Source organism: Falco cherrug, chromosome 8 (genome assembly GCF_023634085.1).
Source record: "Falco cherrug isolate bFalChe1 chromosome 8, bFalChe1.pri, whole genome shotgun sequence".
NCBI lineage: Eukaryota > Metazoa > Chordata > Aves > Falconiformes > Falconidae > Falco > Falco cherrug.
In genome coordinates this window covers 60,650,995-60,677,252 of record NC_073704.1, presented here as the reverse complement: position 1 = coordinate 60,677,252, position 26,258 = coordinate 60,650,995, and the positions used below count along the sequence as shown (strand labels likewise).

At 42.1% G+C, this 26,258-nt stretch overlaps 1 protein-coding gene across 1 annotated transcript in view; it reads left to right on the top strand.

Annotated features, from left to right (window-relative positions):
• SPOCK1 (SPARC (osteonectin), cwcv and kazal like domains proteoglycan 1) overlaps window positions 1-26,258 on the top strand; it is a 324,364-nt gene that overhangs the window by 288,323 nt on the left and 9,783 nt on the right. The window contains exons 7-9 of the mRNA XM_055719376.1: window positions 17,398-17,514; window positions 24,358-24,579; window positions 25,209-25,271. Coding sequence (XP_055575351.1) covers window positions 17,398-17,514; window positions 24,358-24,579; window positions 25,209-25,271 — 402 coding nt within the window. The remainder of the gene's footprint in view (window positions 1-17,397; window positions 17,515-24,357; window positions 24,580-25,208; window positions 25,272-26,258) is intronic.

The following is a 26,258-nucleotide window of genomic DNA, read 5'->3' as shown; positions in this document are numbered from 1 at the left end:
TGAATTCATCAGGTTTGCCTGCTTTTCTGTTACAGAGGTTTTGAGGATCTCAGTTAAATCATCCCATTTGCAGACTGATTGCTAGGGAAGGAATGTATTACTCTGGGTTTAAATTATCTTGCTGGGGACAGATTTTAATCTTTCCTTCTTTTCTGTATGGAGTCCTCTGGAAATACTATATTCTGTTCAACTACATGTTTTCAAAATGTTTTATATTTTCATCTGTGTTTCATGAAGCATTTCAAATATTCCTCACTTTTTGCACTTTAGAAATCTGTAGAAATCATTTCTTTGGGAATACAAAGGACTGAAGATTTGTTTTACTTTTCCAAAAGAAAATCTGACATGAACTCTTTTATGCGTGAGCTGTTTTTTCCTGGGTTTGTATAGCGTTCAGCATGACGGGTCAGTGAGAGGTACCAGCTTCTCAGCTGTGCAGTGCTGTGATCCAGAAACTTGGCAAAGGGTCGCAGTCCCTGGGGGGGCAGGCTGGGGGGGCAGGCTGCGCTCGCTTTCTGATTCAGCATGGTGATGTGTCCTCACCGCTTTCTAGCAGTTAAAATGGTCTTTTGCAGGAGCCCCGCTGTGTGCCGAGCTCCCCATGAGGCTTCTGGGCTTCAGATCTGGAGCGCACAGGGCATTTCCCGGCCAGCTCAGCCCCAGCTCCTCGGTCCCCAGGGACAAGCAAGATGGTAAAACCCTCTCCGTGCCCGTGGCCAGCTCTGTCGGCCCAGGGTGCGTACAGGTACTTTGAGCAAGGAGCATAAGCATCTGACATTAGGGCTTGGAGAGTTTTCCAGGAGCCGTTGGACTAAAATTTGGGTGATTTAACACCTGACTTGGGGACGCCAGAGTGCATATCATGCTGAAGGTCACAGTCCATCACTCTAGTCATGATGAATATGAGAGCAGAAGACAGCTCATGGGAAGTCTTTATTTTTATGAGGCACCCTAGGATCCCACCATTCTTGTGGAGTGTATAGATAAATGCATAGTGCAGGGAATTGGTTCTTTTCTCCATTTCTTGATCAGTAGAAAATAAAAAGGAGCTATATCAACACCATATGAAGAAATGCAAGGTATATCCAGCCTGGCGAACTGCAAACTCTGCTTGCTTTGGCACTGGCTGAAAAAGAAATGGGAAGGAAAGAGAGGAGGAGGAGGAGGAGAAGTATTTAATTTCCAAACGTGACACTGCTTAGATAAATACTTCCCAGATTAGCTATCAAACCATTAACTACTGCACTCAGTTGTGGTCTGCTGCTACGTAGGCAGTTACAGTTGAACGTTCATATTTTCTCTGAAGAACCGATTATATTTGGATACTGACCAAAATTACATCTTCTGTAACAGGACACCTGTTTTCTTACCTCTTTTTCTACAAGCTGTTGTTTTCCAATGAAACCAACAGTAGCAAAGGTCAGGATTTGTGCAATAACATTAGCTGTGAGTACAGAGGGGGAGCTGGAATGGGAAGCTGGAAGCCAGCTGCTGACCACGGCAAGCTCGCTGCTTTCTTCTTGCAACGTATCACTTGTTCATGAAAGAATATTAACATCCTACATATATACCCTCTCTCTATACGCTGTTGGAAATGTGTAACGTTGCTCTTAATAACAACATTCCATTATTTTCTATCTCGCCGTTGTCAATAAATCATTTGTTAAATGAATCAGGCCTTGTGAACTTGCACTGGCAAGATTGATTTCTGCATGACATTTCTTTAGGGAATGAATTAAATCTTAGAAAGAAAAATGCGTGCACAGTGGCAAAGTGTACTTTCACAGGGAGGGTATTTATGATGAATAGAAGGAAGATCGAGTACACATGCTTCAAAGAACACATTCTTGTAATGATGCACAGTACTAATATGATCTGAAGTGAAGATGGTAAGATCAGAAGCTTTCAATGCAGAATGATTACCATTTCTTTTGAAAGCATTATTTACTGTAAACTAGTGAGATACTTTTAGAAATACATTGAGTTCTTTCATTGTAATTTACATAAGTCCTTATTTTTTTGGTCTTTCTTTGGTATCCATCAAAATAATTGGGCTTTCAGCAGTGCTTTTTACAGACAGGTAGATATGAATCCAAGGGTGATTTTTTTTTTTTTTCTTTACTGCCTGCCTTCGCGACGCCTGAAGGAGGCTCCTCTTGCATTGTTACTTGAATGGGGGTAGCTGTGCGATTCTGCCTACTATGCAAAAGAATGAGTGTGTGTGTGTGTCCTTCACCTGTTGTTACATAGATACTTAAATCCAGTCTCCTGCAGCTGTCAGTGAAGGTTTCTGGAAGAAGAAAAAAAAAATTCCCAGTGGATTCTTGAAGATTTTCTTAACGTTCTGAGTGCATTTCTCTTGTGTTTAGTTACTTAGAGATATTGCAAATGAGCAAAACTTTTTCAGAAATTGATGTTTGTAAAAATATTTGAGAATTTTACACCTCAAAAAGATGACAGGCTTTGTACTGTTCTTGTATGGGAGCAGGGTGGGGAAATGCCTGTTAGAAGAGCACAGCCCCACTGTCTTGACTTGCAGTAGCTTAGTCTGAAAATGCTGGGTTGACTTCCAAACCCATTTTCCAACCAATTAGCCAAGAAAATACTACGCAGGGAGCTGAAATCCACACTATTCAGATTTATGTGAATGTAGATCTTGACTAGTCCACTTCATCTATATATAACGTCATTCTTTCTATGCATTTCACCTTCACCATGGAATAAAAGAAATAGCGTGTTTTGCAGAACAGCCTAATAAAACAGTAATCAAACTATCAAACTGTGTGAAGTGCCAGCAGATCATTCATGTCTGCTTTCTTCCACAGAACTCAGCCAAGTTTAAAGCAAATACTTTCACTTACAAAGAATGTTGATATTTAAATAGTTGTGTTTGAACCACTGAAGTATATCAGCAGATTTTTTTCTCAGATCCTGGCTGGCTTGCGTTGTGTTTGGTTGTTGAAGTACACATCAGCGTTTCTGCTAAAAGGGAATACCTAATAAAAGTCTGTACGACTGTAGGTGATTATTGGTCTAATGGATTGGACTGTAGTTTACAGTCCTGGGACAGGAGAGCCCCCCTGAAACCTCCTTCACAAGTCTAAAACATATTGCTCTGGTTTTCACTTCTTCCCTCCCTCCCTCCCTCCCCGGAGAAGTAAGCCAGCCTCCATCACTAATGAGTCATCATCTTCTCCCCAAGCTCCTTCACAGCATTTTGCTCTCACACCTGTTTTTTGAGGAAAAGTTTAGAAGTGGTACGTTAGTCCCTGAATATTACTGCTTTTCTAGATAAACACCAAAAAGTACCCCCTGAAACTCCATTAATATAAATGTTTATATCCACACTCCTAGACGTATTTGTACAAATCATTTGCATGCTCATTATGGGTCATCATCTTTTGCCTAGCAACCAGGAATAAAATGACTTCTGCCTCCCTGGATAAAAAGCATCCCTTGGTGCTCAAGGCATTTGCAAATACCCACTGAAAACAAGGACTTGATAGCACGGGTGGTGCAGCACTGCCTCAGTTAGCCAGAAGGAAAAGGTAAATGAAGAAAGATGAAGGAAGCAGTCTGTGTTAGTTAGTACAGGACATAATTGCTGTGGTTAGGCAATTCAGAAACAAAAGATAGCTTGGCATCACTCTTAAAATGTTTATTGTAGTTAGCGGCCCCAGCCCCCACAGATGACTCTGCAGAACACTCTTCACTTGATGCTTGTTACGCTGCTGGGTGCCGGCTCAGCTGATTCTTTCCCAGATGAAAGGTTACCACTAGAATAAAGGCAAACATTAAAGCTGCCTCAAATCAAATAGTCTTAATTGGCCTAATAGGTAACTTTATCCAGCTTCACGTGTAGTTTTTACCGTTAATTAATATGTTATACATAGTTTTACTCATTTAAATTTACTCATCCACATTCAACATCGACACTTGAAGCCATTCCACAGATCACTTTTAAAGCAAAAGTTAATATTCAAATTTACTGAATCCTTTTGGGACCAAATTTATCAGGCAAGCTGCGATCCTCTCTGAGCCACACAAAAAATCAAACCACCCAGTTCAGCTGTCGGTTACCCTGTGACCACGTTGGGTAGCAGAGGTTTGGAATCTGGGACACTATCGTCCTGAATAATTGGGGGTATAGTGTCTGCCTCTTCCCATTATAGAAGTAGAATTATACTAAGTCTGTGGATTTGTGGATCCAGCTGTGATCAGTCATAGCACACATAGTAGGAAATTATTTTTAATCCTTTGCAATGAGACACACACAAAACAGCCTGCCAGTTATTGGCTTACAATAAAATAATGGGACTTTGTTCCTTTAATGTAATGACTGCTTTTTCTGAAAGTGACAGGGACAGCAAATATTGTACTAAAGGCCTGTAACTCGACAGATATTTTAATGTCCTGCTTTTAATGTCCAACAACTTGGGGTGAAATGGGAAAAGTACAGGCCAGCTCTGTAGCGAATTAAAAAAAAACAATAAATTTCAGTGGCCAGAGTGTGAAAAGATATCTCTGCATCCTTAAACAGCATCAAAAGAATAATGAAATCAAAATCACACGAGGATACTTTTGGAGGGAGACATAATATTATATTCAAAAATTTTTTCAGTGTGCATCTGGAGAAATCAGACTCAACTTTCAGTTGCACCCAAGTAGATTCAGAACCTTGGAAAAGCAGAATCAGGCCCATAGCCTAATTATAATAGTGTGGTCTAAATTTACTGAAACGTGGGGTATGAACTGGACAGTCTGATAAATCATAGAATAGATTCATAGGATCATTTAGGTTGGGAAAGACCTTTAAGATCATCTAGTCCTAACCCAGCACTGCCAAGTCCACCACTAACCCATGGCCCTAAGTACCACATCAACACATTTCTTACACGCTTCCAGGCATGGTGATGAAAAAATCTAGGCAAGATACCAGTTTAACTAAAGGATTAATTTCTGTAGATGCCTCTGTACCATGTAAGAGAAACGTGTCAGAGGCATGGCCTCGCTCTTTGTTCCCAATGAAAAAGCTGCCACTGGGAAGCTGCTGATGTTTGCACAACGTGACATTTTATCTGGAGCTCCAAATCCTCAGTTCTACAGGATGCCTTGCTGGACCTCTTGCAAAATTTGTTAATTGCGAACACTTTGAGAGCACTGACCCATGGCTGCTCTAATTAAATAATTATTCTGAAGAACACTTATGAGGGCTGACAGGAGATGGGTCTGAAGGAACCACGCTAGATCTACCTCCAGACAAGTGCCGCCAGCCCCCTCCCAGGATGTTGCTCTTTCCTCGCCCGTTCTGTCAGCAGGTACAGTTCCAGCTATTTTTATTTTCAGCAGAATGACTCAAGTTCAAATTAGATTCAGATCATTTTCACTTTGGCTTAAGTCATCAGCGAGTAAGCATCTTGGCCGGGGAAAGGGGGTCTGCTTCCCAGCCAGTCTTTTCTCCTTCTCTTTGCTTTTTTGCTCACAGACTTGCCTGTGCTTTGGGAGATGATAGTAATTGCTTCTACAAAGGCTTACAACTACCCTACAATACACTCTGTCAGCCTGGCCGCTTTCAAAGGTTTCTCAGCCACAGTTCCAATTCTGTCATTTTTTATAAAACACAAATTCCTTTCACACAAGCCATTTTTATCTTTTTCTTTTTCCAGAATTGCTCAGCTTATGGTTTTCATAATGCCACAGGATGGTTTTGATCTCACTTGCTGCTTTTTTTTTTTTTTGGTGTTAAATAATTTAATAGTGCAAATAACGTTGAAAAATCAGGACGTTTTCAATAAATCGTATTGTTGACTGCACAAAATTCAATCCCTCCTCTAAAAGACTTTAAAAATATACAAATGCGCATGAAGGGCTGAGAAAAGAATTGACAGTTTTTTAAATGAATCTTCCAAATACGCATTAGTAGGAGATTTTTGCAACTCCATTCCATACTTTTTGAAGTTATTGATTCCCACAGCATCTAAGTGGCCAGGTACTCATTAGCACGTTCATCTCATACTTTTCTTTATACTACTAAATGAAGTTTTGTGGCTGTAGGAGGTACATGTCACAACAGGTAAACAACAGTGGGGGTTTTGAGCCCTTTTTAATCTACAGTCTTCCCTGACAGCTCAGCTTAGCTGTCCTCTTGTTAATCCCACAGAAGTTTGCTTTGTGCTTTAGCAGCACCCCAGCTATTCAATCCAGAAGCAGAGACCAGAACAAACGAAGCATCAGTAACTACCTCAGCCAAAAGCTATTCAATCCAGAAGCAGAGACCAGAACAAACGAAGCATCAGTAACTACCTCAGCCAAAAGCACCAAAGCTTGTTAAAAATTAAGCTGCTCCACCACTTTGCCAGTGTAAATCCAGGCAGGTTCCTGAGCACTGGTTCTGTCAGGGAGCACATCGTCATTTCACACCCAACTAAGGTGCTCTCCTTTGGGGAGTTTCCACAGTCCCTGTTGTCACACCACAGAAGACAGTTGTCTGACCAGAAGTCAAACCCCTGTTTGTAATTCACCTCCTTCACCTTCAAACTCATCTACAGTGAGAAATACATTTTGAAATGCCTTTGTTAAAGTGATGCGTTTGAGCATCGATGAACCAGCTCAGACAAATGTGTTTGCTGATGTGCCAGTTGCTGCTCATTCCTGTGAACCTGCACTGGTGTAAAATTGGTTCCAATAAAATCCTATTCATATCTGAAATCCATTCAAATTTGAGTCCCCAAATGCGTTGTATTTCCTTACTAAAATTACGCCTTCACTCGGCCGTCTCGTGCTGCCCCGAACACTGCATTACTGTGCTGTGTTTCCTGGTGCTATTGGTGCATTTCTTGATTTTGCAAGGTGCGGTAGTGCAGAGAGTTCGGATTTCCTTCCCGGGCAATCCACTGGGGAGCTATGTTGTCTCATTTGCACTTTCTTATTGAATTTCAATCATTTTTCCCAACAATTTGCTGGAGGAATTCCTGTGGGACGTCTTCAAATATTCCTAGCCCCATGCTGTCCGACAGCTCCTCATTTTCTCTTCTAGGGTTGTCTGTGTTTTCTCATTGAAGAATAATTCACCACATGACAACATTTTACATTAATGAAGCCCTGGTGGTATCAGATGTGCTAACATTCAGTAGGGAACACAGAAAATAAGTACAGGGATATACACAGTATAAAATAAAAATCAGCTGATGTGCAAAAAAGTTAATGAGGGGGAAAAATAGTTTCTGCTAGCATATGCTGACTCACGAGTATCTCTCCATCCTGCTCAAGCATGGGCAAATTGGGTTTATCTATCACAAGGGTCCCTGAGGAAACGAGTAAAGATGGTGGACTCCAGAAAAAAATGAAGTGAATCTACTCAGTTGCTCTGCCCTTTCTTTTTGTGTGATGGACTACCCGTTCCTGGCAAAGAAGGAGGCTTTCTAATAAATTCCTGGGTCCCTCTTGCAGCTTTGGGGCAGCATCCTAAATCAGGGCAGGGACTCCGAGAAGGATGTGGGGTAGGGCTTTTCTGTGGAAAGCAGATCGGTCATCGTGCTCGCTGGCCCTCTGGAAATGCCCCGTGATGGATACACGTGGGCTGTGTAATGTAAGTGCTGCTTTTTCATTTCTGTACAATGTTCTGCGCTTAGTTTCTTCTGGTAGCAGCAGTGATCGTTACCGTAAGGGTCGATAGCCCAAACTTTACCTCTAGAATAGGCATCTGCCAGTCCAGCAGACACTGGCATTTTAGATCTTGCTAGCCCTAAAAATAATACCTTTTCTTATTAAAGCAAACAAACAAACCAAAACAAACAGCCAATAACCAACTGGGAGCTCATTAATTTTAGATTTGAACAAACTCTACTGAGATGGAGTAGTGTCAGAAGAACAGAACTGTGTAAAAGAAGCCGTTTTATGCTATGAACCACTCAAATATTCATGCATTTTAAAAGAATGGTATCAAATAATAATGAATATCTCTGTTTACTGAAACACTTTACAAAAATGAACTACTGCTATTGGGTTTTTTTCCTAATTCAGTTTAAATCCATCTGTGATTGCACAAGGAGCTGTAAAAATTAGAAGTGTCTTACATTTCGTATTTTCAGCTTATTTTTTGAGAAGCGTTGCATGTGCTTATGCTCTAACATAGGCATTCTGTGAAATCATCTTGTGGTTTTATTTTTTTTCCTCTATATATTATCTTTTAATATATATTCTTGGCTGTTGCTTTCCTGCTCTGGTTGAACATAAATAGATCTTCCCATTTCTTCTCAAATACTATCAAATTACTAATTTTACTACCTGAGTTTTGCTCTTTTAAGCCCAAGGGCATTTTCATTATGGAAGCTAGCTGCTGCCCTTAACATCAACAGCTCAAGTTATTTCCAACTATTGTAATTCAGAACACTTTTACTGAAGATCAGAATCTGAAATTTCTCTCTGTTCAGCTCTAGAAAGTCGAGCAAAACAAACCTCCTGGATGTGGAAAAGTTCAGCAGGTTGTCTGAACACTTTCAGCTGTGGAGGGGCTGTAGGAAACAATTTCATCTAAAACTGAAATGCACACACTGTGGTAGCCTATACTGTTTGGCTAAAAACAACCATCCCTCAATTCCCTCATTTTAACCCCACCCAGTGAGTTTTGTTTCTACTCTTGATTATTCTTCCAGCTTTGCTTATTTATTATTTCAAGCAACTAAGAGTACAATACCTGTGAAGCTGTTAGCAACAAAGTTGGGTATCTGTGCAAACCTCTACAGACTGTGAGCTGTGGGTCTGCTTTAAATGCTGCTTTAAAATCAAGCCAGTGTTCAGTTTTTCTAAAACCCTTGCAGAGTGTGGCCAGTGCTTGACAAGCCACGACTGGCTGGCGTGCCTTCTCCGAGACGTACGGACCTCTGCCGGGTCAGGGGCACCTGGTCAGGGCAGGCTGTAGGAAACGGAGAGGGAGGGAGGCAAGAGGGGATGCGATGATTCTAGTAACGCTTTTTTCATCCAAAGCATAGCATGAACTTCTGGAAAAGTCCATTCATAGACTCACAGAACAGGCTGGGTTGGAAGGGACCTTAAAGACCACCCAGTTCCACCCCCCTGCCACGGGCAGGGACACCGGCCACCAGCCCAGGTTGCCTCCAGCCCCATCCAGCCCCTTGGGCACTGCCAGGGATGGGGCACCCACAGCTGCTCTGGGCAGCCCATCCCAGCATCTCACCACCCTCACAGGGAAGGATTTCTTCCTAACATCTCATCTAAACCTCCCCTCTTTCAGCTTAAAGCCATTCCCCCTTGTCCTATCACTACATGCCCTTGTAAAAAGCCTCCCCAGCTTTCTTGTCGGCCCCTCCAGGTACTGGCAGGCTGCTGGAAGGTGTCCCCATGCAGTTAGACATTTTTATTTCCTCTGGTTTAGTTTGCAGTTGATGTGACTGTCTATTCCTCCTTTCAGGTGACATGACGGAGTTTGAATGAGAATATTAGGATGAGCTGGCAAATTAATTTTGGGAGGGTAAGAACTATGCAGGAGATAACATTTTAATTAGTACCTGACATGGCCAAAATATCGCGAGGGATGTTACTCCCACAAGCCTTCCTGCCCCCTTCCAACAGACCCCCAGCATCATTATAGTTTGTATTTAAAATAAACCTTCAGGCTTCTTAAGCACCTGGCAAAGATGAACTTTCCAGGGTTTTTATAATTAATGTGAGCACAAAAGGAACTAGCATTAACTACTACAAAGCAGATGTATGCTTTGCCTACAGCTTTAGAAAGTGAGCTTTGTAGCTCCCAATCTTTGTTTATACAGTTCCAGCTGAGCTTAGTATTTTAAATGTACCATTTTAAGGAAGCTTCAGATCAAAGCCTATTTCATCTTCCCAATAATTCAGCTGCTTCTGTAATCATCTCAAAGTCTGAACCGCAGGATCTTGGCATCTGCTGCTGTATTTATAAGACAAGGCAAAACAAGTGACAAAAGGATCAGAGGTGGTTATCAGCATAGGTGTCAACCCTGTGGAAGAATAGCCAGTGCATGCCAAAAACGCAGGACAAGAAATACAGCCTGTAGAACTTTGTCGTGAGATGTTGGTGACTATGGGAAGGATTTTAAATTAAAGATGTTCATTTATCAAACCGGCAAGGCATGTTTGGACCACAATACCTTTCCTTATAGTAATAGGAAACAATCCATTCCTTTCTACTTCATAACATTATTGGCATAATACTTCATTTTTTATTGTTATAAGAAGTTGCCTGGGGCCTCAATGAAAAGACCAAATTAGAGCATTGCCCCTTCCAACCAAGAACGGTGAAATATTTGTGAAGGTAATTATTGCCACCATTGCATCACCAAAATATCATATATAAACCACTTGGAGTCATCTACAAGTCACATACAGGTGTGTATGTTTATATGCATGTGTGTGTAGTTGCATTTGAAGTGGAGGGTTAGCACAGCACTGAATTTATCTTCATGTTTACTTTCAAAGCAGCTCCTGCAGCAGCGTTTTTAGAACACGCTTTGTATTTTGCATGAATGGGAGCAGACCCACTCCCTGAAGCCTGAAAGTTGATAGGATTTTTTGGGGGGTTGGGTTTTTTTTTTAACTTTAGTTTTAAAACCTGTTCGGTAACCCACACACTTATGGGCACAATTATAGCAGAGGGAAATAAGTTGTTGACTTACCTACAAGAGAGAAAATGTAGTGATGTTTGTCAGAGAAAGCATGGTTTAAATTCCCACATATTCTTTTTATACAGAGAATAATATAAAAATTAGCACTTAGTACAAAAGATGAGCATTATCTCTTGTCAACTTCCATGCTATGATACATTTACGTCCAATCTTTTTGAACAGTGTTATTATAGTGTGTTAAAATATGTGGTTTACCATACAACTTTGTCATGTTGGTCTTTAAAAATACAAAAACGAGGCTTTTTTTTTTCCTTCTGAATTGTTGAAACTATTCCTGTCCTATTTCTAACTGAAAGAATATAATATCATTATTGGGCAATGTCATGTAGGTTTGTGCTATGTCACATTTTAATCAAAACTAAATGGTCTTGTCCTCCAGGCTCACAGGACAAATGACTGAACTACGTGTTACAACTAATATGTCTTAACAAATACAGCTGGCTTTCTGCTTGGGAGCAAGCAGGGCTGGTTTCCATCAATGCATCCACTCCCTCTTGCTTCTCAGGGAGCTCCAAGGCTGAAACTTCAGACTATGGATTGAGATGGGCTCATCTTGCAGTGTTTTCCATGTTATATTTATGTTATGTGGCTGGTCACCTGGGTCACAACACATTGGTTCTGTTCCACAGCAGGGCATTTGCATCTTTTTAAGCAGGTGACTCAAAATTACTGACATGTTCTGAAGCTGAATTCTGTCATGGCAAATTTGCTTCACACAGAAAGGGCACTGACCTCAGCAGCTAAATATGCATTTCTTACAGCTTCTACTTTATGTCTTGTCTTTTTTTTTCTTTTTTTTTTTTTTTTTTTTTTCATTTCTCTGCATTTGTCATTTTCTCTATAGTACAGAAACAGCTGAAACTAGCCCAGCTCTCAGGGAATTCTCACACGCTCTGCTTTGGCACTCAGGGAACAAGGAATTTGCTCCTCAGTCTCTACCTGAGAGACTATTTAGTGTTGTATAAGAATAATAAGAACCCAAAGAACCAGTCTCTCCACATGTAATTAGTAGTAATGTAGTGCTATTTGTAAGAATTATAATAATAATAGTAATGATAAGGCAACAGGTGCATGCCAGACAGGTGACAGGGAAAGCAAGTGACATAAAACATGTTACACACATTCTGTGACTCTGGTCGCATAGCTTGCTTGTTGTGAAATATGGTGTCATGTATGGCTGTCTTTTCTCTGGACGGTATGGATCCCTTGCTTGGCACACGGTACCAGAACATTATGGCAGCAAGTGAGACCAACGCAGTAACGCAGCAGTCCTGAGTGCTGGGTTAGAGTTAACTGCAGTGTGAGTTATAGATCACAGTCATAGAACGGTTTGGGTTGGAAGGGACCTTGAAGACCACCCAGTTCCAACCCTCTGCCATGGGCAGGGACAGCTGCCACCAGCCCAGATTGCCCCCAGCCCCATCCAGCCTGGCCTTGAACACTCCCAGGGATGGAACTAAGCCATAAGGCTTGTTCTGTTCGCAGCCAGAGATTTTACAATACTGTTTAGCTAGGCTCAAGTAAAAATGAGATGTGAGAAAATATTCAATATTGATTTAACTTTATTCATCTACAGGTAAGTTTAGTTTATTGTTATTTCTGGCACTGAACACTTTTGAAAGTCCCTCCCTGAAAAAGTTAAATTAAATATTCTACTGTTAATTTTCACCATGGATGTGTACAGATTAGTATCTGTAGAGCCGAAAAAGTCCATAATGGAAGTACGCCTATAAAAAACTGAGCCTTTACAGCATGCTAATGTCTTTCCATTAGGTCAGATTAATGTTTTCTGCTTGGTGAAAATAGGTATTTAGCAACAGTGCTTTCAGAATAAATAACTGCTGGACCAATTGCTTCACCCTTGGGAATGAATCTGCACTTTCAGTGCTTTCTAGTAAATCATCTCTGCAGCATGATTCGTAACATCTGGATTCAGATCTGAGGATGTCGTTTGGATCCAGCAGCAGGTAGATCCTCCCGCACCGGTGTTGCCGTGACTCAGAGGGGTTGTGGTCCTGCTGACACGTCAGATGCAGGGCACCGCGCACCGTGATGGCGCTGACAAGCTGGACGTTAACCAGCCTGCCTCGGCATCCCTGGTGGTAACAGCAGCGATCCAGCCAGCTGCACGCGGGGAAGCCGTGGGCTGTGAACAGCTGTCAGCCAAGCACATCAGCAGGGAAGGAGCCAGGAATTAACGTGATGTGCAGACCTGGGATCAGAGGGCTGCTAAGGCAGGACTTTTGGTAACATCAATAAAACAAGAAGGGTAAAGCCTTGTGGTTTTTCCCTTTTTAAAAGGTGTAGTCAATTAAAGGCAGAATCTCTTATCTTGAAGAAAATACACACAGCAGTGAAAATGCTTATTTGCATGTTTGCATTTGTGTCTTTTTCACAACACTAGCATTTTAAATGGCGGTTGACAGTTGACTGGACAGATTTCAGTTGCTAAAGAGGGGCTGTGGAGAAGTTCCTTGGTGTTTCTCTTTGTCCCAGGTTTTTTAATCAGTGCTTCAAGTCATGTCAATATCCATATTGCTTGCAACCTAGGCATTCTCTCCTTATAGATCTTCAAATAGCAAGAGACCCATTATCACATCTATTCCTCCTACAGCCCTATTATTCTCATCTGAGGACTCTTACTTGAAACTTCTATTAATAGTAAAGAGGTACATTTGCACTGCATTTTTCATGAAGAGGGTTCTTAAAAATGCTTTATAACTTCTACTAATGCAAATTTATATATGAGGATCTTAGATCTGGGGCTCCTCAGAGCGATGCTTCCTAATTGTTTGATATGTAACTAATGGGCTCTACCGCCAGAAATAAATCATTAAGTACCCTGGATCCTGGATAGCCAGCTGGAGGCTGGGCCTGACTTTCTGTGTATTAAACTTCTGCCCTCTGAATGTCAATCCACTTTGAAGTGTCTAAAATAATGTGTCCCAAAATAAACAAATTGAGAATGATTACAGACTTCTGAAAACGTTCAAATAAAATAAATGAAATAGAATGCAGTCCTATTAGGTAGAGAGGCAGAATCTTTTTCACCATGCACGGTAGCATTAAAATAAAATTTAATAAAAAAATTGTAAAATAATACTTCCTCTATTTTAATGTGCATGAGAAAGTAAGATTGAGGGCATGAAATACTTGAATAGACATTTAACTGAACTTTGCATTAAATTTTTGAAGTCTCATGAAGAAATTTATTATTCACTACATATTAACAGCACAGTTGGTCCCTGTTATACTCGTGAAACAGCAGCTATTCCTGTGAAGAAAGACTGCAGTTTTAAGAGCGAACCTCACTATAATACCCACTGTTGAATCATCCTTAAGCAACATTCTTAAGGAATATCTCAGTTATTTGCAAAAACCCTCTCCAGAATGCAGAAAACTGCAGTTCTGGGCTTACCGTCATGCCTCAGACCAAATTCCAAAGGAGACCTGCAGGTCTGGGGCATTTTGGGTGTAACGACAGAAAGCACCATCCAGGGTCCCGCTTGTCCCGGCTGCCCTCGGAGTGAGAGAAGGAGGCAGTCTTCAAGGGAGCAATGTCATAGCAGGGGCTGAAAGCCTACTCTGGCTCCATCAAAATCAAGAGAAATGTTGTTAGTGAATGGCAGGAGGACACAGGGGTCCTGTGTCTGTCTGAGCAGCCGCCAGCTGTAACCGAGCTGCTGCAGGTCATGTGTTGCAGCACTTGGGTAGTGGCAGGGAACTGGTGCAAGGAGGAGTGTACATGTACATAGTAAAAGCTGGTTCTCGGCATGGTTAGCATTACAGACAAGCAGGAAAAAAAAAAAAAAAGACAACTTTGTTACAAATGGTATTTTACAGATCCTGACATGTTTGATTGGCTGGACTATAGAGAGAAATCGTTTCAGGTCTGATTTACCATTAATTAATCTACTTCTGTTCCACCTACAGTGTGCATTCAATCCTGTTTTCTACCACACTTTAAAAGCATGGATTCAAATTACCTCAGTCAAGGCAGTTTAAACCAAATGACCACTTTGCAGAATTTCTTTCAGAGACATTAGTTTTTCACTGGGAAGGCCATTCTGCATGGTGCTGAGGCCAGGAGAGGAGGGGAGCATGCTCTGAGTTCCAGCCTGGCACTGGCAGGATGGCATTGCAAGTTTGAGAGCAAATACAATATCCCTCAGAGCGTTTAACTTACCGTAGGTTTCTCTAGTGTCTGGAGTTGTCTTTGTATTTGGAAGTATATGGATCTGAATATGGGACACAGCCCTAGAGGATATTTTCTTTAATATTGTTTTTTATCCTGTAACTTGCTGGCTGTCTGTGAAGCTCAATATTCCTGTACAGAAGGCACGATGAGGATGTCAGGAAGGCATGGGGATGGGTGTTTGTAGTCCAGAGTTCCAGCCTTGGTTTCCTAAAGATGTCACGTGCCGCAGCAAATACTTAATGAGTACCAGGTTTGCACAGTAAAACTGTGTTACACACATCTTTGACAACTGAATCTTGTTTTTCACCTACTTGATACAATCAGTAGTCAAAGCTGTGTTTATGCGTGCAGGTTTGACTGGAGATATATGTGTGAAATCTGAACATACGCATAACCTGTCATGTATGAGGTATTGGCTAAACACCACTGGCGTGTTATGCACTGTATTTCTCCTTTTTTCCTTTACAAAACTGACTTTCAAAGGACGAGGTGGCTACTTGGCAGAAGGAGAGATAAGATACTGCCTGCTTTTAGTTCTGAACCATGATAGAATTATTGGCATACTCCTCCAAAAACATCTGTGAAGACAGGGTATTGAAAGGAAGGCTGTTATAGTCCCTCTTGTTGCTGTTGTTGCCTAATAATATTTTGGCAGAAATTATGTCTGATGAAAATCAGCTGATTACAAATCACCAGGGGATGCAGGAACAGCATCTCCCATCCCATGTAAAGGGAAGTATCTCCATCACTTCTAACGTATTTAGGTGCCCAGCTCCTGCTGAAATTAGTGCATGATGGAAATTTCTTTATCTTTATGGATCTAAATTCACGGAATAAGAAATCATTCCTGCCTGTCTAGAGCTAGTTCATTCCTGAATAGCTATTACCTGTAAAATCCGTTTTCTTCCTACCCCCTCACTCCTTCAGGCAACATCTCCTGATGGGGGCTTGTTACAGGCAGGAGAATGGAATTTGTTCTGCTATTGCTTCTGTTGTGATTGTTCTCTGATAAAAGACTTTGTGAGTAAAAACCAAGGAACAACAGTGGCATGAGATGTCCCTTATAGAAAGGATGATACGGTGGGCTCAAAAATCTTATCATTCTATGAATTTTGTTTTAACTTGCAAAGATAAGATACTTTACAGTGAGTAAAATACAATGTTAATTTAGGCTAGAAAATAAAGAGATAAGCTTTTTCAGTAATGTAAGCTACTTTACAGTTGATACTGCATTGTCTTCCATCTATTTTACATTAATTGTTGGGGTTTTTTTCTTTAAGACGTGATTTTTTTCCTTACCTGGTCTCAGCCTTAGTGTGTTACAGGTCTTCATATTTTTATCTTTAATAGGAAAAGCTATCAAACTCTTCAAGCATTACAGAAAAATTGGGAAATCTTTTTCTCCCTCCTCTCCAAATCCTGAAAAACCTTTCCCTTAGAAAAAGCTATAATGTCCTATTTTTAACTTGTGAGTTGTTTCTGACCCCAGCAAACCCGGTGAGAACAAACAAATACTCCCCACAGCCGTGAGATATCAGCGAGTTCGTTGCAGTCATCGGAGCCGTGAGTTTAACTTGGGAAGACAAGCTGTGGGACTCATTGCTCTTCCATAAGGTGGAAGGAGGAATATTATAATGTGCAGTGAATTGGAGAAGACATATTGTGGTTTGCCTTGTGAAGGGTGTCTGCCTCTACAGCATAAAATCTTGCTCTGTACTCCAAGAAATGTCATTTAAAATGTAGAATGAGTGCACAGCAGGAATAATAAAATTGTCTGAGCATGTGAATTGTAAGCACTAAACATGATACAGAAACAAGAATATTTTTTCTGACAGAACCTGGTGACTAATGCAGCTTTCTTCCTTAAAAATATTTGCTTCAACTGGACATTAATCTCTTGGCAGAAATTTCTGGAAAAATTAGGTATTTCTCAGTAAAAATTTATAAGGAAATAAATGTTTTACCTAGCTAAAAAAATGGAATTGACAGCCTTCATAGGTGGCAAAGTCTCATTTGCAGAACTAGAGCAACATAACCATTTTCTTTGTTATGTATATAAATAAGTATATGTGTTTCCTGTTACTGTAATAATAGCCTTCTACTAAGCCAAATGTGGTTATAAATTATTCCTAGCATCTTGTTCGAGTAGTACGTCTAGGCAAGAACGTACCTCCTCCCCATCTGTTTGACTGCTATTTTTCTCTGGAATCCTAAAAGGTGAAAACACTGAAGTTCAATAGTCACGTAGCTCTAATTGAGAACGGTGGGTAGCTCTGCGTGTCACTTCTTCCATCACAAATCATGTCAGCGACCGAGGCAGCGCTTCGAGTACAACTTGTAATTCATGATGACTTACATTTTCTTTCTAACTTGCATCCTTTTCCCTCAACTTCTCTTTTACCTCGGAGCTCTTAATGAGGAGGACTTTACAACCATCAACAATATCTTTCTAATAGTCTGTCTGGAGAAGGTTTCCTTGGCTGATGCTCTTGACTCACTCTGGTGTTTTGTTCTTTTTTCTAGCTTGCACAGACAAAGAACTGAGGAACCTCGCTTCACGACTAAAAGACTGGTTTGGCGCTTTGCATGAGGACGCAAATCGTGTCATCAAACCGACCAGCTCAGAGACGGCACAAGGCAGTAAGGAAACACTTTTCCCCTTGAACAATGAGTGTTGTAGGCAGCTTCCCAGCCTGAGGGTGTTTGGCTGAGGACAGCTGTTAGTGCTACAGTGTCGTGTCAGGCAGGTCCAGCGAGGCAGCAGGTCCACAGGAGACCTGAACCTGCAAATAAATAGCTGCGCCATTTCTGAAGGAGCTGCCGTCATTCTGTACTCTCTCTAGCCCAAACTGCTCTAAAAATTGGCAGTCAGAGACAGAGAGACCTTTACAAGTTAATCAGGCAAATAACTGTGTCTGAAGGCCACGGAGGTCACATCTATACTAGTAAATAAAACTGCTCGGGGACTTCTCTCCAGCCCTGAGGTTAACCGGCATGACCTGGTTCGTGTCTGTACAGTTGAACTCCGTGATGCTCCAGATCCATGTGGCTGCATCCACATCACTTCTTGGGGATGGACCCTGGCCTGTGCTTACCCCCCAGTTTGTGGCCAGGCATTTTCTGACCCACTGCCAGCGGCATGAGCCCAAAACATGGCATAGGGACAATTTGCCGATGTTGGAAAAGACTCACTCTGATATTACTTTGCAATTTCCTGCTAACTCCTTATGCCAAAAAATAATAAAACATTCACATCTCAGCCGTAGAGCAGGAATAGTTAAATGGTGTGGAAAGCTGGAATCTGTTGTGTCCCAGGTATTTAACAACACCATCTTTACTTCCTTTGATGCTTCTTTTTTTTTAAGAAAGGAAGAAAATGAACAGCTTAGAGGACATTTACTCTCTGTGGGTTAAGCCAACATGACTGATTTTGATGTCATTTACCCACCAGGGAGGGGAAAGATTCAGACAACAGCATCAAAAGAGGTCATGTTCATCAGAGAGCAGATGTGACTTTATTTTCTGTAAGGACTCGTTAATCCTTTTAAATAGTATGTCCCAAAACACGCGGGCCCTTGGGTTGCGAAGTAGGATGCACGAGTTTTATCTAGGTGTGTGACTCCACTTCACTGCCCTAATTCTCTGGTACAGGCTGTCTGAACACACAGAATTTAAAGGGTTCAGTCAACTTCTCCCTTTCGCAGCTTTTTCGGCCCCAGTGCCTAGTTTCCCGGTAGTGTGAGACTGGAGATGCTGACAGCGAGTAGAGCAGACTGGAATGTCAGGCTGGGCATCTACTGTCGGTCCGTGTCTCCCCAGTCACTCTTCTTTTGTGCTGCTTCTGAGCTCGTGTGGCCATACATCACCTAAAGAGTGATACCATACATTCCTAAATGTATACCATTTATATGTATACCTAAATACATACCATACATATAAAGGCCATACATTCCTAAAGAGACAGAATATACCACAGGCTGTATTGCTCAAAGCTATAGTTGGCACATTAGTGCCAAGTAATTGTGTCTTAAAACTATGGGGTGAAACGAGCCGTGTTCTGTGTAAATGATCTTTTTCGTATGTCCCTTACTTTCCATAATATTTATAACAAAGTCAGTATCTTTAAAACCATATGTCCTACTTATTTTTTAAACGGTACTGCAGGAAAGGGTATTATCCTGCAGAGGAAGCTGATCCATAGTGCAAAAAGGCAACTGGATGTACAGCTAATCATGGCTTCAAGATGTGAATTCATTTCAGACCCCATGACAGAAGACACCAGAGACTTAAAACTTTGTCTGAAATCCTTCAGGCCCAGAGCCATGTGAAATCTCATTTTATCAGATTGTCAAAAGGACGTTTTTCATGCAGATGACCTGTGAGCTGCTCGTGAGGACCTTGCCAAAGGCCAAAGGCCAAATTCATTCCTAAAGGCGTTAGGTCTGTCGTTCCCTCTCCCACCCCTCCCACACCCCCACCCCCACCACCCCCACCCCCGAAGCAATTTCAGTGAGAAAAACATTCCTGGTAATTCTGCAGTGTTTGCTCTGATTCACAGAGGAGCTGTTATCGCTTTTTAGTTTAGTTTGATTCCTGGCAGCTTTTATATGAAAGGCTGCCTAGATGATCTTAAACACTTGATCTCAACAATGTTCATTTTTAGACTGTTGACTTAGTTTGGCACGTTTTCTTATTTTCTTATATGTCAGTTAAAAAAAAGAAAGAAAGAAAGAAAGAAACTTTATGAGTTAAGATGCTGGAATTGGTTTTGAATGCCACAAAACTTGGGCTTGTTTTTCTTTTAAAGAGTTTGCAATAGTATCCATGAGTTAATCTGCATGTGCCTAATTCTCTCTGGTAGCACTGGAAGTACCGACAGAGTAAGGACAGCAGTATTTGGCTGCCTCCAAACATTTGTAAAAATGAAAGACATCTTAAACAGGGCTCAGAATTCAAAGTTCACACACCCAAGCTGAAAAAAAAGAGTTTGTGTGAATCCTGGCAAACAGGACACATGTAACCCTGGAAATACACTCTGATGTACATATGCATTGCCTGGCTTGTTTTTTTTTATTGCTCTGCATGTGTTGCCTTCCTCACCAGGCTGATCACTTCAGTAAACTGAACTGGTTTGGTTATGCCTGTAGAGTCTTAAAAGGCATGTACATCCTCAAAGTAATCCATTTTGGATATGCCCCTGTGGCAGTAAAAGGAACAGATGGTGGGATGCGATGACTATGATGCCTCAGACACATCAGCTGTCTAGAGAAGGTGTTCCAGCAGAGATTTCTCTATGCTACGTTAAATTTTCAAGATGTTACTGTGAGTGTAAATAAGCTTTTTGAGTGTATTAAGTTCACCCCCCAGGTGAAGAAAAAGAGTACACTTTTTTTTTCCTTTTTTTTTTTTTTTTTAAACTCTCTTGAAAGGAAACGGATGAGGGCAAGTCATTGTGTTTGAAATCTCAAGCCTTCAGTGAGCTATCTGCCAGGTCCCAGCCAAGCACCACAGGCCAGGAACTTTTGTCTTTTGCAGGCTTTGTACAATTGAAGTCTCCTCAATAAATAATACAAGCAACTCAGGGACGTGCTTTGACATAAGGAAATAATAAAACTAATTAGGTAGTAAGATCAGATTCAAATTGCTCCTGAGCCTGTTGATAAATCATAACATTCCCATATTGTATCTAGATAGTCTCTTTGGTTGGAGTGGGAGTTCTTTTTCTCTTGCCAGAGATCTGTGCAATATAAAGGATTTTTTCTAGGGAACATTTCTTCTCCTCCTTCCTTTATTTTAAGCGATGGGGGAAATTAGGTTAATTATTCCCCTGCTAATTTAATTGTAGTATATACATTAATAAAGTGAAACCAGCTCATGTAAGTCAACTCTTGAAGGGGGGAAATAGTTTTATGTGCCAGAAGGTGTGTTTATTTTTAATTAGGATTTTCACTTAAAGACTTTTTTGAATTTCATTCCATTTTAATTCCGAGGAGGTGGAGCGCTTTACGTATTAATAGGGTATGAGGCTTTTACATGTAGGTCACCGCTTTGAATTCCTTCCAGATCTGTAGTGAATGGAAGTTGTTAGGATGCTGAACAGCTGTCAGTCAGAATGGGAAGCGGGATGGTCTTGATCCAGGTCCTTGTGAGCAGGTGTCCAAATGAAAGCAACGACCACCACAAGTGACATTAATTGGTATCTGTGTTGGCAGCCTCTGCCAAGGAGCCAAGAGCAGGAGAGATGCGGAGCCTGCACCATTCTCTGGCTTCTCACCATAGCGCTGGGCTGACGCGCACAGGGGGATGCAGAGAAGCTCTCACTGAAGTTGCTGTTGTTCCGGGTCTGTTGTGCTGGAAGTCCAGCCTATTAACCAAGGCTTAATTCATTACAGAATTACAGTATGTGGTTTGTTTGATCCAGCTTATTGCATCATATTTTATAAGCAAGTATATCAAAAGACTCTAAAAAGGAGTTAATTCATTCAGCATCACTTGGCCTCCCCAAGCTGATGGGAGCACAGTGACCCTCCCAGTGAAGGTAAGTGAGCTCTGAGAGCCGTTCTCCATCAGCTGCCCCGGTTACACGGTAAGTCAGAGCCTGCACCGCGCCCAGGGCACACTTTGCTTTCATTCCTGTTGCTGGTTTTGTACTGCAGAAGCCGTGTTGCAAAAGCTGATTTACAGGCAGTAGCTTTTACCAGGAGATAACATGAGGAGGAGGTAGATACCACTGTTCGCCTTCAACCACATATTGAGGGACAGTTAAAGAATTAACCTTTTCACTGGTAGCAACCATCCAGCTAAAGGCTTTCCATCACACCTACCACTGTAATTTTAAAGACTTCCAGACCACACTGTCTAATAATCCAGCACTGCTTAATGATGCAGCCTCTTAATAAACCTAATCTGGAACTCCGGTCACAAGAGTGAAAGCTCCCTTGTTTATAAAAAATTACAATCAAAAGCTCTTCAGCTAATGTAATTAACTGTCTTCGTCAGTGACCTTTCATGATTGTATCTTGCATCCAAGCCCAGATGGTATGTCACAGAGCAGCGCCGCATTCACATCAGTCACCATCTTGCGATCTGCACAGACAGATCGGCACTGAGGGCACGCTGCTGGCGTATCCCTGGGCGCGTGTTGTACACACAGATAAAGGCTTCCCAGGAGGGAGGAAAACAAGACTGAGAAATAATCCACAGACACTGTCAGGGGCAAGTTTGTGCCAGGACCTCCTCCCTGCGTTGATCCTTGCCGGTTAGGAGGTGACCTTTAGAGACCCACCAGGGCTGAGGAACAAATACCATACTCAACTGGTTGTACAGCAGACCTTGTAGTTGTTCACCTTGACAGCAGTAAGTGCCATGACAGGACGTAAAGACCATCACCAGGGAGAGGACCTGTGCAGGGAAAGAGCAGCCAACAGAACCCAGCTTTCTTTCCCCTGGAAGCCGTTGAACTGGGGTAGCTGATGCATGTACTGACCCCGGTCCCACCATGCAACTGAATGATCCACCCCGGCTCCTCCGACTGCTTGTAGCCTGCCCTGTGGTGGGGAGTCAGGCACAGCACACCCCCACACACGGCAGGACTGCATGCCCTGCTCCTCGGTGCTTTGTCAGGCGAAGTCGAGGATTCTTAAATCATTTCACTCAACAAGCAATTGCGCAGTAACCAAATCCTGCTTGCCTTCTTCAGATGAATAAAATAATTGAAGTCAGTAGTCCTAATTGGTTCAGCAAGGCAAGCAGGCTTCCTCCCTACATCTATTCAGGTGCCCTTTTTCTTTTTCACTGTGCTCGAACTCGATTAGATAATGTTAGAGGAGATAACAGCACAAAAATGTGATGAAATGTTCAGCATGATTTCTCTCTTCCCTGCCTGAGCTGCCTCTAGCCCTGAGGAAATGGTGTTACCTTCTTCCTTTCTTAGAGAAACATGTATTATAAATGACACAAACCTTCCCATTAGTTAACCCTTCTGATGATTGTTCCTCCATGTCACCGGCAACCTTCAGCTGCAGTTGCATACAGAAAGCACAGCTTCCAGCATAAAGCACTGCCCTCCTTTGGATAAATACTTAAAATAGCAGGTAGGCTGCAGAGCTTGGACGAGCTGTCAGCGTGATTCCAGCAACATCTCAGGTTTCACTTGAACAAAGCGCCATCCTGAAATGGGACTTGACACGTACAGCAAATAAGTCTAAGCTTGACCTCTTTCAATAAAAGATGCAGCAAAAGGAAAAAGCCCGTCAGACTTCTCCACGTGGCCCACAGCAGAAGGAATAGTGCAGGAGCAGGTTATCGCACACAGCTGCAACAGCAGGAGGTGCCCAGGCTGGGTGGCTCAGGTACCCTCCGTCCCCCCGTACATCCCCAGCCAGCGTGTGCCTGTTTCTGAGCCCTTCCTGAAACCAATACCCTGACCATCAGACGCATTGGCTCTGCATTACCAATATAGTTCCTTACATCATAGATAACTTGGAAATTAGTGCATGTTTGTACGGAGCATTGAAAAATAGAGTGACCGTATGGATTTATAATGCCCTGTCTTGTTGTGGAAGAAGGTAATGCAACTGTTTTTTGTGGAGACTGCAGAATACTGGAACACGTATCTCGTATGTATTGTGGGTATCTATAGGCATGGCTTGGACTTTCTATGATTGCTGCTGCTGCTGCTGCAGTCTTTTAAGGATCTGGGCTATTAAAGTGAATGATGATGATGGTTTCCAGAGCGCTGGAGGAGCAGAAGCCGGTATTGCCGCACAATCCTGCAGGCCACAAGAAGGAATAGTGCTAGTATGGCAGACACGAGCATCCGCAGCTCTGGAGCCCCCAGCTGCAGCAGTGCCGTTCTTCAGCGGTACAAGCAAAAGACACTTCATCCCTTTTCTCCCCCCGCCTCCCCCAGGCAGCTTGCCATCCAGATCAAAGCATTTCATTGTCCACCACAGGAGGCAGGGCTTTGAAGAGTGAAAAGCTAGGATGAGAGGTGGAAGGTGAGAGCGCAGTAGGGAAGAATTTGATCAGGGAACTAGAAATGGGTCTGGGAAACAGGGTTGAAATCATATTCAGACTCAAGCGTAGTTTGAAAATACAGTGGATGCAGCCTTTCCTCACCACGTTTCAGTTTCTTGGAACAAGGCCAACCCACTTGGACTGAGGACAGAAAAAAAAAAAAAAAAGTGAGAATTTTTTGAGTAGAAATAACTTTGAACTACAGTAATGAGCTACGAATCTCAACCCTCTCCACCCCACAGCTCCTAAAGAGTGTGAGTAGTGCTCTAGTCTGTAGCAGTTCTTGGGTTTTAAGCTTTATGCAATCAGTTCAGTCAGAATTTTGTTCTGCTTTCGGCAAGTCGGGTTAATGTTTAGGGTCCAGCCAAAAAAACTTAGCAAGTCTTCAGCTTAGCAATGATTCCCATGCAGTGAGCGTGCTGGGGTTCATAAAAAAAAAAAAAAAAATTGTTTCTTTTCTTGCAGGATTTGACACCAGCATACTACCAATCTGTAAGGATTCCTTAGGCTGGATGTTCAACAAACTTGACATGAACTATGACCTGCTGCTGGACCCCTCGGAGATCAGTGCCATTTATCTGGACAAGTATGAGCCATGCGTCAAGCCTCTCTTCAACTCCTGCGACTCCTTCAAAGACGGAAAGCTTTCCAACAACGAGTGGTGCTACTGCTTCCAGAAGCCGGGCGGTGAGTTGTGAAATTCAGAGCACAAAGAGAAGTTGTTTGGGTGTCCCTGTGTTTTGGGTTTGACTGACCGGCTTATAGGTGTAGTTTGGTGATCAGCAGTCAGCTGCGTTAAAAAGCTCATTTCTCCAGCCCTGGTGTGAAAGGGCAGTGTGTAACAGTGTTTAATGCAGTAATGTATTAATATCCCTTGATCGTTAAAACAAACAAAGGAGTAGTAAGAGGTAGTGCACACAGTCTAGAAATAAGCTCTATAGATAGGTAGAAAGATAGGTAGATGGCTGATTGCAAGCTTAAGAACTTACGCTTTTATTAATGCAGAAATTAGTCAATTAGCAAATCATAAATTGGAGAGCTGGCATTATGTCAGTTTGGTGAAAAGACAGGGAAAATGGTTTAACAATGAAAATGGCCCCCAAACACTATTCTCAACTACAGTGCGTTGCTTTTTTTTTTTTTTTTTAATTAGTGGAGCTAATGACATAGATTTGTTTTGCAGTACAGTACCAGCATATGGGCTCCCTTCATTCCCAGGTGTACAGTAGTCTACATTTCTTGTCAGCAGTGAAGCCAGTCATTACAGAGTCTGTCCCGTACCATCTGGAAACTGATTCTCATACATTATATTTTAGGTCTTCCTTGCCAGAATGAAATGAATAGAATTCAAAAGCTAAGTAGAGGGAAGAGTCTGTTGGGTAAGTTCGATTACTTGATATTCATTTACTCGACTAATTAAAGCTTCTGTGATTATTGTAACTTTATATGCAGTAATGGGTTTTCAATTAGAGACTAATGTTTTGAGTTAGGAATATGCATCATGGAGCGTAGGCCTGACACTATGAAATTAAACAAATAATGAGATAGCAACATACAGAACAGGTGTCAGCATGGCAATGGGTTCAGAACTAATTTAGAGATCTCCAGAAACACAAAGCCTTGTCAGCGCAGAGCTTTGTACTGCCTTCATCCCCTTGTAGGTCAGAATAAGGACAGAGCCTCCCGTTTTTGAAGGGTGACTAAAGGTGCCACAGTGCATAGCCAAGGGTCCATGTCTTATTCCAGTTATGATGCAATGCATGCATCCCTTGGGGTTCATTTTTGCCTAATCACCCTTAAAAATATTTGAGTATATTCCATGTATACGAAAACAAGAGTTCGTACCATTTCGTTTTAGGCAGCTCTGCAGGACGTTCCATGCTGTAAGCTCTGGTAATGCCTGCCCCTCTCTCTGTCGGCTTGGGAGCCTGAATTGGCTCATAACTTGCACTGCTCTGATGGATATCTAAAATAAGGTGAAATAAATCCCCATATGACATTTTCCCGTTTAATTGCTAAAAAAGCAGGTGGTTGAACTTTATCAATGTAGCTATTTCCATACCCTAGAATCAGACAGTGTTACGTAGCCTGGTGTTTCTGTGGTGGTACCTTACCGAAACTTTTGTCCTAGCACGTTTGTGTACGTAAAGCCAACTCCTGCAAGGCATACCAGTGCAGGTTAAAGTCTCTGTTTGCAGACAGCACTGCATGTCACCCTTGAAGGTCCTGGCTTGCCTCAGACCCAGGCTGTCAGGCCCGTCACGGAGAACCCGTGTCGGGTTCTGGTGGCATCACTAGTTGCAGCACAGAGCACGGGTGTCAGCGCTGCTGCAATGCTTCCCAGATTGCAGTCGGCTTCTCAGGTT